This window comes from Callospermophilus lateralis, chromosome 5 (genome assembly GCF_048772815.1).
Source record: "Callospermophilus lateralis isolate mCalLat2 chromosome 5, mCalLat2.hap1, whole genome shotgun sequence".
Taxonomy (NCBI): domain Eukaryota; kingdom Metazoa; phylum Chordata; class Mammalia; order Rodentia; family Sciuridae; genus Callospermophilus; species Callospermophilus lateralis.
The window spans coordinates 9,836,531-9,850,001 of record NC_135309.1 but is presented as its reverse complement, the minus strand read 5'-3'; the positions used below and the strand labels follow the sequence as shown (position 1 = coordinate 9,850,001).

Sequence of the window (13,471 nt, the reverse complement as noted above, 5' to 3'; positions counted from 1 at the left end):
ATCTTATCAAGTTGCAACCACAGGGTAAGTTGGAGTGATCCTAGAGGAGCTGAGTTATTAGGTACAGACCTGCTGAAATTAGAGGAAAGTTGAGACATAAGAAAGGGGAGAGAAGAATTCAGAAATGAAGAATGAGAAAAGACTATAGACAACAACAACCAAAAAAAAAAAAAAAAGAAAGAAAAAGAAAAAAATAAGCAGATGCACATTGATGATGGCCTGATAAAATATTCCTTGGAAAGATTATGACTTATAATACATCTACAAATTAGAGTACAAAATAGGGAGAATTTTAAATAGGTGAAATAAATGGCCAGGCACATGGTGCATGCCTCTATTCCCAGTGGCTCTGGAGGCTGAAGACGGAGAAATAATTTTTATTTTAAAGCCAGCTCAGTAACTGAATGAGGCCCTCAGATATTCAGCAAAACCCTTTCTCTAAATAAAATATAAAAAGGGATGTGGATGTTGCTCAGTAGTTAGACACCCATGGGTTCAATCCCCAGTACCAATAACAAATAACAAAGCAAAAAGAAACATCAAATAGGCATGTTAAGTTAGAGGAATTGGTAGAAGATTAAGCATGCATAAGAACTCTCAAATTTTATTGAATCATATGTTGGGGACCATGTACAAAATGTATGTTCTGACTCAGCAGGTCTTTGGTTCTACATCCTGAATACATTCAAAGATGCTTCCAATGCTCCTTGATCCACAGACTACATTCTGATTTGCAAGAGTAGTTGAATGAATTGCCCTTTAGAAAATCTAAATTAAGAGCCATTGTTTCTTAGTTAATGGTATAATTATATTAAATCATAGCATAAAACTTGCTTTGTTTTTGATTATGTCTGTTGGCAAAGGGGAAGAACAAATGGATGAAACATAGAAATTGTATTTTTTAAAATATCTTTTGTAGTTGTACACAATAACTTTATTTATTAATTTATTTATTTTTATGTGGTGCTGAGGATCGAACCCAGGGCCTTGCACATGCAAGGCAAGCACTCTACTGCTGAGCCATAACCCAAGCCCCCAAATTGTATTTTTAAAAGATTTTTTAAGTTGTAAATTGACACAATACCTTTATATTATTTATTTTATATAGTGCTGAAGATTAAACCCAGTACTTCACATGTGTTAGACAAGCGCCCTAAGACTGAGTCAAAACCCAGCTCCTAGAAATTGTATTTTTAAGATACAGTTACTGCATTATGAAGAAAAAGTAGTGGGAATAATCTAAACAACAACAGCAACAAAAAAAGAATCAAGACTACAGGTCTACAGATAGCTTTTGAAAATCAAAGGGAGAGGGTAGTGAGGAGGGAATAAAATTAGCTAGGTAATTTTGAAGGTAATAATAAGGAGACTGAGGTGTAATGCATTTCAGCTGGTTTCATTATATTTGCCTTCAAACAAAAGTGTGAATTTCTGGTCCAGAGATGGTTTTAAGCAGGGAAAACTGTTAGAATTGGGGCAACCAGCCACTTTAATTCCTTTGCTCCATAACTACCAAGTATAGGGATGTATTGATATCAGTATTTGAGATCAGAAACATAGCATTTAAGAAACATGGGGCATTTTAAAAGACAATTAGTTTTTTTCTTTAATGAAACCATGGCTTTGGGCATGCTAGGAATGCACTCAATTACTCTGTCAAGTCCTTTTCTCTAAATAGCTAGTATTCTGATATGACAGATATTTTATGAAAATCTTTGAAAGTCTAAGAAGTTATATGAAACAAGACTCATTTTGTAAACAGCAGACTCTTTAGGTTAATTTGTTGAATACCAAAGCTGTTATTTTTTGTATATATGCTAATGAATTTGAAATATAAAAGGTTATTCATGTCTGATAATTCTTTTGCATTTCAGTTCACTTTCCCCCTTTGGATTACCATATATTAATATTTTATGCTTATTAAAAATTATTTATTAGATACAGTTCCTATGTCTTCTCAAATGAATGAATCAAGAAACTTTGAGTGGGTCAGACCAGAGGATATATTAAAAGAAGATACACCACTGTCCTCCATGGGTATGAAAAAATGATTATTTTAATAAATGTATACCAAAGCTGATCATTTCTCAGAACTTTCCTCAATGCAAATGAATTATACTTTCCACTTGACGGTTTTCACAACTTTGGACTTACTATATTGTAGGACAAATGGAGGAACAGGATACATACCTGTAATAAAGTTAATGAAATGATTGTGATAGGCTACATTAAACACACCTGCTGTTAAATTATTTTCTTTATTTTATATATTGATGCCCCAAAATTTCTTCTTTGCTCCTCTGATTAGATATCCCCATTCCCTCAATCAATCCGCACCTTTACTTGGTATGTGTGCATTCCCTATTATATTTGTGGTAATTGGAAATGTAATCTCACTTTTGAAAACTGAACTCTATGCTTAATTAAACTAATATTGGATGTTTTTCTTCAATATATTTGAATCATGCTGCTGTACTCAACAAAAAACAGCAAACACAGAAGTCCAAATGTTAAAATATTATTTATCAAAGCTAACCCATGGAACTTGACTCCATGTCAATTCAGCAGGAAGGTGTGGGTGATTTTGTCATATTCATGTTTTGTGGATTGTGTACCCCTTTTGCTTTTCAGTACTTCAGAATTTCACACATCCTGTTGTGAAGGTAATTATAAACTTCTATGTTTATCTTGAATTATTAACTGTGTATAGTATAAAATGTACAACACGTATTTAATATCTACTTTCCAAACCCATACAGCCTATCTTAGACAGGAGGTATTTTCTTCAAAAGAATACAGTGGGGACAACAGAAGAAAGGATATGCAAATCAGGTAAAAAATATATAAAATATACTTACATACACACATACATACACATTCCAGTGTCTTTATTGGCATAGAAGTTTAAAATAATACCTTTAAAGTCACAACAAAATAATTTCTAAAAAAATCTTTATCTCAGACATTTTTAAAATTAAATTTCCCAGAATTCTTATACCTGATAGGTGAATTATGAGGCTCTATTTTCCTCCAAAATTTTATAAAAACTTATTGCATAGCTGCCAATAATTTCCAAATCTTGGGAGATGAACATAAAAATATGTGTCTGAACCCAGAGATTAAGTATAGTGTGTGAAACAAGACCCAATTAAAATTTAATCTTAATTCTAATATAATACCCACTTTATTGAATAATTACATTGAACCCGAGTTGTACTTTATGCAGTTGTGGATTCTATTCCTTCATCAGTTGTGATTATCTGTGTATTAACCATACAAAGTATTATTATATATTCTTTATATTATTCATTTTCTATAAAACTAATAGAGTATTTTTAGGAAATTACTCTTTTATGATTTTTATTGACCCAGAGTTGTAAATTCAAAAATACTTACACAAACCACTTTATATATTCCCTCTTCATGGTTTTCTTTCTTTCTTTGTTTGCTTTTGTTTTTAGTTTACTTTTCAGTGGTGGGGACTGGACACAGATACTTTGGCATGCTAAGCAGTGGCTCTGCCACAAAGCTTTTTCTCTTATTCATTGGAGGGTTGGGTAAATCCAAGATTCAGGAAACTGACCCCCAAGCACTAAAATGAGTCCCTTAACATACAAAAATGAGAAATTCATATATTACATGGTAAACACAAAGAACTTAAACAGTTGGTGTGTTTTATTCTACATGTTAATTGAAACCTTGTGTAACAGTACAGAGCCTCTTATTCCAGAGACCCAGCTTTGTCCTTTATTACTTAATGGAACTTCATTCTACACTGGTCCCAGAAAATGATATATCCTCTATTTTTTATGGAACATTTTTTCATGCTGGCCTGCTTCCCTCTATTTGGCACTCCTGCCACCTTCTTATTCATTTCTGCTCATGCATATGCTCTCCACACTCATCCTGTCTTCAGCATTTGGAGCCATCTAGCTAAAATGCAAATATGACTATGAACCTCTCTAGAAGATAAAAGGCCAGCTTTTAAAATTACCCAGAAATCTTTCATGTGTTCAGCCTAACACTTTTTCCTTTCCCTTAATTTTACTGTCATCTTGATGGCTCCTCACCAGTCCCTATATTTTCAGACAAATACTGACCCATTTAATGCTTCACTCTGTGTCTAGCTACAGCGTTTTAAGCTTTCCCCATTTTCTGCCTCTTACTGGTAACCTCATTCCTTTAGTCTCTGCTGAATCCTAGCTCTAGGAAAGCCACTATTCCTGGCACCTTTTTACTCTATTCTCATAGGGAACATAATAATTCTTGGTTCAAATAAACTGTTGATGCTAAGGTGATATAAAAGAGGTCTTCTCAATTTCAGGAGCCAAAGGGCTAGACAGGGGAAGGAGTAATTTACAAGTCAACTGATAGATATCCAGTTGAACAGTGGCTGAAATGCTGAGATACCTCAAGGGGGTAAAAAGCAGTTTATGACAAGGAGATTGATAATCATGCAGGCCTGAACAGACTAAGACAGAAGAATACATTTTTTAGAGTAATGTAGAAAAACTTTGCATATGCAAGATGTTCATTGATAACAGTAGAGAGAGTCTAAGTCACTGTGGAAATGACTACTGATGAATAGTTGTTTTTAAAAGTTACTGTTATGGGGAGGAGAATACCAAATTGTGTGTATCCCCACATTTCTATAGTGTTTTTAAAATTTAATTCTGGCAAATTTTCATTCATCTTGAGTGGATATACCTTTGAGATATTCTTGTTTCTTACACCTGGTGATACATAGTGTCTCCTCAGGTAGACTGTTGAAGTTTTATACCACTAAAAACATTCCCTGAAAAAAAATTCTCTGCTGGGTACAGTGGATCACCTCTAAACACAGCTATTGGGAGACTGAGACAAGAGCATGGCAAGTCTCAGGCCAAAACAAACACTTTAGAGAGACCCAGTTTCCAAAAATAAACAAATATACAACTCTGGTAGAGCTCTTGCCAATGTTGCAATGTTCTAGGGTTAAATCACTGAGTACACACAAGTATACCCCACCAATAAATAGTTAAAGAGGTAATAGCACCTAAAATTCAAGCTTATTATTACTTTTTATTTTTGGCAGACTACCATTCTCTCTAAATGTTCTAAGTTGTTTATGTAAATCTACATATATTTTTCAGCTGAACCACTTTGGTTCTCATCATCTGAAGAAGAGGAGGAAGGTCTTGATGACACCAAAAATAAGCAGCCACAGGTGTGTTCACTCAGATATATATTTTTTAAACTTCTGATTTCTTACTTTATTCCTTGTTTTAAGAAAGTCAATATGGGCAGATTTGATTACCTTTCATAAAAGTGGTTTGAAATCCAAAGATAATTTAATATTGAAACCTAATAGAATTTAACTGGTTATGAATCTGAAAATAGCATTAAAATTCAGGATAACATGTAGATAAATATTATCTTTGTGATTCGGGCAGAATTTTTTTCTGAATATTACTTGGGTTTACATTTTTTTAACCCCTGAAAATGATGAAAAAGTTGAAATTAGTGGTTTTGCTAATAACCATTTTAATTAATGAACATATATAGTGGTGATGGTCATTGAGTACATTTATGGTAAGATTGTCCTTCCCAGTGGCTCAGTTTTAGTTACATATAAACATGGAAAATCACATCCATCTCAGGTGCTCTGTGGGTATCACAGGCAGAGTTAGTGAAAAGACACACATACATGCAGATCCTAATCAGACAGCAATTTCAGACCAGTTTTTCTCATACACTCAAATGTGCATAGCTCACACACCCAGCCCATGGATGGCTGGTGAAATCCTTGAATTCATTTACTATTCTAAAAGCCAAAATTTTAGGTTTCATTTGGTCTGAGGCACTCTACGGTGCCTCTCCAGGTTTTCTTTTTTCCATAGCTGCTCTTTTTTTTTTAATCCAGAATGCACACAGGAGCCAATATGACTCAATCTCTGAAAATAGTCAGGAAGTGCTGTACATTTTTGTGCTGTCATTTTTCTTCATTGGTGTACTTTTTAGTTCTCTCTCAGAGGAACATGTTGTTTACTCTACCCAGATCCTGTGTGTTGCTTTCTAACAGTATGATAGAAACATTTCTTCACCCTACTTTGTCATTTTGTTAAACTGGAATTTCTCTCAGTGAAACACTTACTATAAGCTCTTTAGATCCTGTGAGAAACTGTGATGACCAAAATGAGGCAAGTCCAATAAAGTCTTATTCCTGCTCATCATCACATAATTCCAAATCTCTTATCACACTGAGTCTCATAAGTCTGTTATTTAAAACATGTAATGCAACATAATATTAATTATATTTCTCAAGAATGTTTAATTAAGTATTTAATGCATTCTCATCTTGTGGGGTTGTGATATATGGTTGTTTACACTCTTAGAATACATACATGCATTTATGTTATTAAATTTTCAGGGAATACCTTTTCTATGATATCCATCCTGCTTTTACCAAATCAGGAGCCATTGGAAGACAAGAGTTCAGTTTCATCTGAAGCACAAATTCTAGGTTGCCCTGTGGAAAATATGACTGTACTTATCTACATTTAGCTGCTTTCAAGACCAAAATTTGGGTGATGTCTAAAAGAGTGATAGTGAAGTTTTCATGCAGCTCATTGGGGTTCTTTATTTTGCAGGTATTTTCTGAGGGTGATCCACAGATGTGCATTTCTCACTCATCTGGAGAGAAACATTATATAGCAAAAGAGAAAGCAGATGGACATGTCCATGGTAAGTACTACATACTCTACACAGTTCTTTGGACAGAATATTGATTTCTAACATGAATGCTGATTTATTCTAATACTTGGAAAAATGAACCTAGTAAACAGGTAATAATGAAAAAGTGAGAAAGATAATGAGTTGTCTCTCTTAAGACCAAAGTCCAGAAGCAGGTTATAGTGGGAGTGTCACTCTTAGTTTCTATACAAAACATGCATAGATCATAGGAGAGTTGGAAATTGTGAAGTAGAGAGGATAAGGGTGAATACACATTGGGAAAGGCAGAGAGAGTGAGTGCAGTGAGTAAATGAAGGAAAAAGAAGCCATGAAGGCTGATAAATTTTAGTCATGTACCAGAATAAAAAGACCACCTGTTCAAAATGTGGAAGGAAAATGGGAGTTTCCAGTTGTGCAAATGACTCAAGGTGTGAATATTTTTTCTCACCACTCATTTCTGAGTTGTCATTAGAAAGGAATTGACACGTGAAGAACTGATCATGAAGAAAGGAAGTTTATTTTCTTTTTAAGTGAAATGTAAATCCATGTGTCTAGTCATTAATTTATATAAAACAATATTGTAATTAAAACAAATAAAAAATAAAAATACCTATATCATAGACATTCTTGCCACTACCTGGGATGGAGCACAGATGGCAGACACAGAAGTATGGGAAGTGGAAAAATGTGCAAATTGTTATGGACTGATACCTAAATTCATAGGTTTTTAAAATATTCTTTGGACCATTTGGAAAGGAGAAGGGAGAATAGACACTGAGAAAAGCAGAGAGAATACAGTGAGTAAGTGAAGGAGAAAGGACTTCTTCTCATCGTTCAGGTTTGTTAACATGATTGGGTGAAAAACTTGCTCTATTATTGTAAGGCATTTGAAGGCAGGGAAATGAGAAGCAGACTAAGTGCAGACCCAGACTCTCAGACTCTAGTAGATCATCTGTGGGGATCCCTATTCAAAATGCATACTCTGACTGACCTGGCCTGCACATCTATGTTTTCTTCCATGTAAGGTGATTCCAATGATCACTATCTGCCAGCCACCATGTAAAGAGGTCAGGAAAGGATTTCCTTTTAGCAAAACTAAATGCAGAGCCACTGGAACATCAAATGTAATCAAGTTATTGCATACATCTAGTTTTTATTCTGATCTTGTCTCTTGGCAAGTGATAAGAACTGAAAGTACAGAATTTATATTTCTTAGGTCTAATCCTTAAATTGGGAATTAAGAAAGACTGGTGGACTGGAGTTGTAGCTCAGTGGTAGAGTGCTTGCCTTGCATGCGTGAGGCACTGGGTTCTATCCTCAGCAACACATATAAATAAATAAATAAATAAACAAACAAACAAATAAATAAATAAATAAAAATAAAGACATTGTGTCCATCTACAACTAAAAAAAGAAAAGAAAAGAAAAAGAAAGAGTGGGGATAATTCATAGACAAAATGGAAAATATAAATAATCAAGACCAGAGATCAAGATGTTGCTTTTGAAAAGTTCCTGGGAAGGAGAAATGTGGAAGAAACAAAATAAGTTAGCTGGGTAATCTTGGAGGGAATGATGGGGAAACTGAGAGCATGCAATTCAGGGGCTATCAGTATATCTATCTTTCACAATATGTGAGAGATTGTAACTTGTCCATCATTTGAATCATGAGGGGCTTGTAAGTTGGGGAAAGATTCCAGCCATGACCATCTTTTCTCCATACCTATCAGACATACTGCTTGCTGTGGTTTAAATTGAGTCATTCTGAGGAGCAAAATTACATTTCAGAATCATTCATGGTTTTTAATGACAGCTCTGCTCTTTCTCTTCTTTCCTCTCTTCCTTCCTTCCTTCCTTTCTTCCTTCTTTCCTTTCTACTCTCTTCCCTCCCTCTCTTTCTTTTTTTCCTTACATAATTACTTTCTGTATTTCTTTCCTATTTGCCTGAAAATAAAATTTTGATCATGGGCATTCTAGAAATTCACTTCATTACAGAGGTACATCCTCATCCTTCAAAAGCTAATTATAATTTTTTGATAGGCCTGGCCTTTTATGAATACACTTAAAACACTGGCAAGTCACACCAAACCAAACTCATTTGTAAACAGAACTCTTTATACAGTTTACTCTTTGAATACCCAAAATCTTTGTCATATATGCGTGTGTTTGTGTGTGTAATAATATATTATTGTTATCAGATAAAGCTGTGCTCTTCCATTTCAACTTTCCTTTTAAATTTTCATGTCTCAAAAGTTTAAACCAATTAAACCTTATTTCTTAGATGTGGAAACTATCTGTTCTCACACAAGGGGATCATGAAAATCTAATCTGTTTAAACCAGAGAATACAGGAATAGAGGATGCACAAGAGGAACCAGCATCCCACCTGAATATAAGAAACAAACAATAGGTGTCATAGCTTTCAGTGTCAAAATATGTATTTCAACTGACTCCTTCAGATATCTTTGTTGAGAAATGAACCTAACATTTCCCTGGGATCTGAACACAGCTTTGGCCTTACTAAACAAAAATGAAAGGACAAATGCAGTAAATATATCTATATATATTTAAAATTATAAAGATAAAATCTTTTCAATAGTATTTCAGTAAGATAGGTTCTATGGCTTGTTTTTGTTTTGACTTCACCTTTGCCATTGAATCTATTAGGGACCTTCTTTGCTTCTCCACTAGAGGATTGTTGGATTCTCCATCAATCTGTATCTTTGCATTGGTATATATTTCCTTTTTCTGTTTTATTTATGGTCATTGGACAAATAATCTCAGGTTTGTGAAATGAACAGCATGTTTCACAAAACCTATTCACAAAATTCCTTTGGCAGATTTTAGTCACATGATCGTTGTCAGCCAAACCAGCCAGCACAGAAACCCAGGAGATAGCATAATTTTTAGCACAGCTGAACCATGGACCTCAGATGTATGTCGAGGCATCTGTAATGTATGAGTTGTTTTGTCCTTTTCAACTTTGCTTGATTATATACCCCTTTTGTTTTTCAGCCTCTAGGGATTCATCTGATTTCAGAAAGGTAATTAAATTTCTATATTTATTCTAAATTATTAACTTTGTAGTCAATGAAAAATACACTCTTTATGTACTATCTTCTTTCTAAGCGCACCGATCCCATCACAATAAAAGAGGCCCTTCCACGGAAAGGATTAGGCAAGGTGAAAGAAAAGACAGTCAAATTGGGTAAGTTTCACATTACAACACTCCAGGGAACACAATGTTAAGACACTTCAAATGCTACTAGTGTTCTCACATGTAAGGTGGTTTTCCCAAAGAGGTGGGAGGATTTTCCTCACAATGTCATCAGTAGTCACAGAAAATGATCTCTCCTCTGTGTTTCTGGGAATATCCCCTCAATTCTGAATTGTTTCCCCTACATATCATACTATTACATTCTCCCTATTTCCAGTTTTTGGCGTGAACTAGCTACCATGCAAATGTCACCATAAGCATCTTTTTAGAATGTGAAAGGTCAACCTTCTGAAATTTCTTAGAAATATTTCCTGACATGAGCCAAGCCTCATTCTGTATCTTTATACCTTTCCTCTGCCTCAACTGTCCTCTGGCATTAGGCCTCATCTATCCCTTTATTCTGAGACAAATCCTGACCTATTTCATACTTTTCTCTGTGTGGTCCTACAGCATTTCATGCTCTCACCATCTCCTGCTCTCTGGCTACTCACCTCTCACCTGTCTTTTTGAGGGGTGAATAGCCAGAAAAAACACCATCCCTGGGGGCACATTTTCTCTTCCTTCTTAGGTCATTTTCTCTGACACTTCAGCTGGTCACATTAGCTTCCAGACACATAGGTTCCCCTTTGCCCTTCTCACTGGAGTCACGTAGGTATAGTCTAGCCTGCACCAGTTTTTTCTACCTTCCATCAGGCACAACCTAGGTCCCTTGATAGGCACTTCCAGGATCCTCGTGTGTGTGTGTGTGTGTGTGTGTGTGTGTGTGTTGTTTAGAGGAACTGAATCAAAGAAATTACTGTTGTACTCTTTCCAAGGATGGCTATGGCTTCAGCACTTCCATCACCAATTGAGAGAAGAGCATGCTTTTTAAGCACCAGTGCATAGTGCAACTTTTGGTCAGATCAGTTTAAGCAATATTTTTGATCTCAGGTTTCGCCTTAGCAGGGCACATCATGGTACAACTTAGAATGCAACTTCCTCTTCTCTCTCCCCCTTTGTCTGAGGCAGATCTGCACTGATATTTGCATGCAGGTTGTAGGCTTTTTTTGTTTATGGTACACAGATTACTTAATCTCTGGACCTTTTCAGTGTTCAGAAATTTTAGGGATTTGAATAAAATCCCTCTTTCACTCACTTTGCTGAGAAGCTTTTCACCAACTCTTTGGTCTCCATGCAATAGTGCAGCTTAGAATGCAGCTTACTCTATACTAACATTTTCCCAGAATCAGCCCTTCTTTCCATGTGTATTTTCAAGCTTGTTTCTGAGAAAATTTCATTGATCTTGAGTAGACAAATCTTGGCAATATGGTTTGCACTGAACCTTGTATCCTGTCATGTCTCTATAAGATGTGTGTTGAGGATTTGGATCAAGAAAAAATACTCCCTGAGAACTCAATGTTTGTTGGGTGCAAATGGGTACATCTTTATTCACAACTACTTGGAAGTCCAAGCCTTGAAGGATGGCTGTATTCAGTCCACTCAGAGGACTCCAGTTGCCAATTAAAGTGGCCATGGGATAGAACTAAATGGTAGAGTATTTGACAAGAATGCATAAGTTTGTGGGTCCACTCCCAAGGTGTATATACAAAGAAAGAAAAAGAAAAAAAGAAAAACTGTGGAAAGTTGAAACCAGTAATTATTCACCAAATCTTAAACTTAATTGGAAATCATATTTGGGAATATTAAGTTATTTTGGTGTTACAATTACCTTTTCTATTTGGATTGATGTTCACGCTTTCTAATGCAGTTCTGAGGAATGTGAGTAAATGTATTCATTTATCAGCAGAGACCCATTTTGACATGACTTCAGAAGAAGAGCACAAAAGTTTTGATGATGCTCAATGTACCCAGTCTCAGGTATGTCAACATATAAAGCATTTCTTCCTGTTTCTTCTTGTTTTCCTTTCTTGAGGAAAGTAAAGGAGGCCAAATGAAAATACCTTTTAAATAGTCTTTTGGAATCCAGGCATTATATATTATTAATTACATCTAAAACCACTCTGAACTGGTTAGAATCTGAAAATAGCATTAGTAGTCCTGTCAACTTATAGCTAAATTTACTATGTAATGGAGGCAAAACAATTCTAAATGTTGCTTGTGCTTCCACTTGCATAAACATTTTGAAAAATAAAAAGTTGAGACTAAATTTGAGACTGACGAATAACCACCTGGGTTATGAATGGTAATGGTCACTGATTGCATTCATGTGAAAGTGTGATGTTGTCAAAGGCTCAAAATTCTAGTGAAAATTAGTAGTTATTTGCTACAAGTTGAAATATATATATATATATATATATATATATATATATATATATATATATATATATATATACCTTACATCCTGGTTAATGTTTATTTGTTATTTTTTGTTTATTTTTTATTGATTTTTTAAAAAATAAATGACAGCAGAATGCATTATAATTCTTATTACACATATATAGCACAATTTTTTATATCTCTGGTTTGTATAAAGTATGTTGATGCAATTTCTGTCTTCTTACATGTATTAAACAATTTTTCAGTTCACTCAGAGGACTCCAGTTGCCAATTAAAGTGACCTTTTCATTTTGTTTCTCATCCTTGCAGAAAATTCAGTCAATATGTTGAATAATTTTATCAAAATGTCTTAGTATATTAAAGAAATGTATTTGTGTGCATTAATGGGGGAATGATGGAATTTAGAGATGCTGTCTCATCTTTTTTCTCACATTGCCAACATTCCTGGTGTGAGATTTAGCACACATCTAGATTTATTTTATTTGGCTGGCATATGTAGGTTCTTGGGTTTACAGCTTTCCCTTTGGGGTGTATCCTGGGCAGGGGCCATATCTCAGTGTCAAATCCCCAACTGAACACCTAAGTCTCATATTTTCAAACAAAAACTTTGTTAGTTCATTGTTTAAAAAGTGTAATCCTATTTAATATGAAACATACTCCTCAAAATTCTTTAAAATAAGACTTGAAAGCCTTCTCACATTTGATGGTGAATGCAAAGTCGGATGAGTTACAATGAATATCATTCCTCCCGTCCTTTGGGGTATATACACCTTTGTTAGCATGTTGTCAAGGAATGCCTTTTCTGTGACATCCACCCTGCTTTTACCAAATTAGGAGCCATTGGAAAATAAGTGTTCAGCTTCATCTGGAACACAATGCTAAGACACCCTATGGAAAGTATGACTGCTCAGTCTGTAGTTATCTACATGTTAGTTAGCTGCTTTCAAGACCAAAATTTGGGTGTTGTCTAAAAGAATGATAATGAAGTCTTCATGCAGCTCATTGAGGTCCTTTATTTTGCAGGTATTTTCTGAGGATCATCCACAGATGTGTGTTTCTCACTCATCTGGAGAGAAACATCATAAAGCAAAAGAGAAAGAAGATGGACATGTCCATGGTAAGAACAACATATTCTACACAGTTCTTTGGATAGAATATTGATTTATAACATGAGTGCTGATATATTCTAATACTGGGAGAAATGAACCTAGTAAACAGGGAATAAAGAAAAAGCAAGAAAGATAAAGAGTTGTCTCTCTCAAGACCAAAG

At 34.9% G+C, this 13,471-nt stretch overlaps 1 protein-coding gene across 1 annotated transcript in view; it reads left to right on the top strand.

The window, feature by feature from the left end:
- The window catches only part of LOC143386933 (uncharacterized), a 42,379-nt gene extending 32,221 nt beyond the window's left edge, over positions 1-10,158 (top strand). Inside the window, exons 6-13 of the mRNA XM_076841699.1 lie at positions 1,939-2,037; positions 2,632-2,663; positions 2,760-2,832; positions 5,133-5,206; positions 6,630-6,723; positions 9,723-9,751; positions 9,837-9,915; positions 10,142-10,158. Of these exons, the coding sequence (XP_076697814.1) occupies positions 1,939-2,037; positions 2,632-2,663; positions 2,760-2,832; positions 5,133-5,206; positions 6,630-6,723; positions 9,723-9,751; positions 9,837-9,915; positions 10,142-10,158 (497 nt within the window). The remainder of the gene's footprint in view (positions 1-1,938; positions 2,038-2,631; positions 2,664-2,759; positions 2,833-5,132; positions 5,207-6,629; positions 6,724-9,722; positions 9,752-9,836; positions 9,916-10,141) is intronic.
- The last annotated feature ends 3,313 nt before the right edge of the window (positions 10,159-13,471 follow it).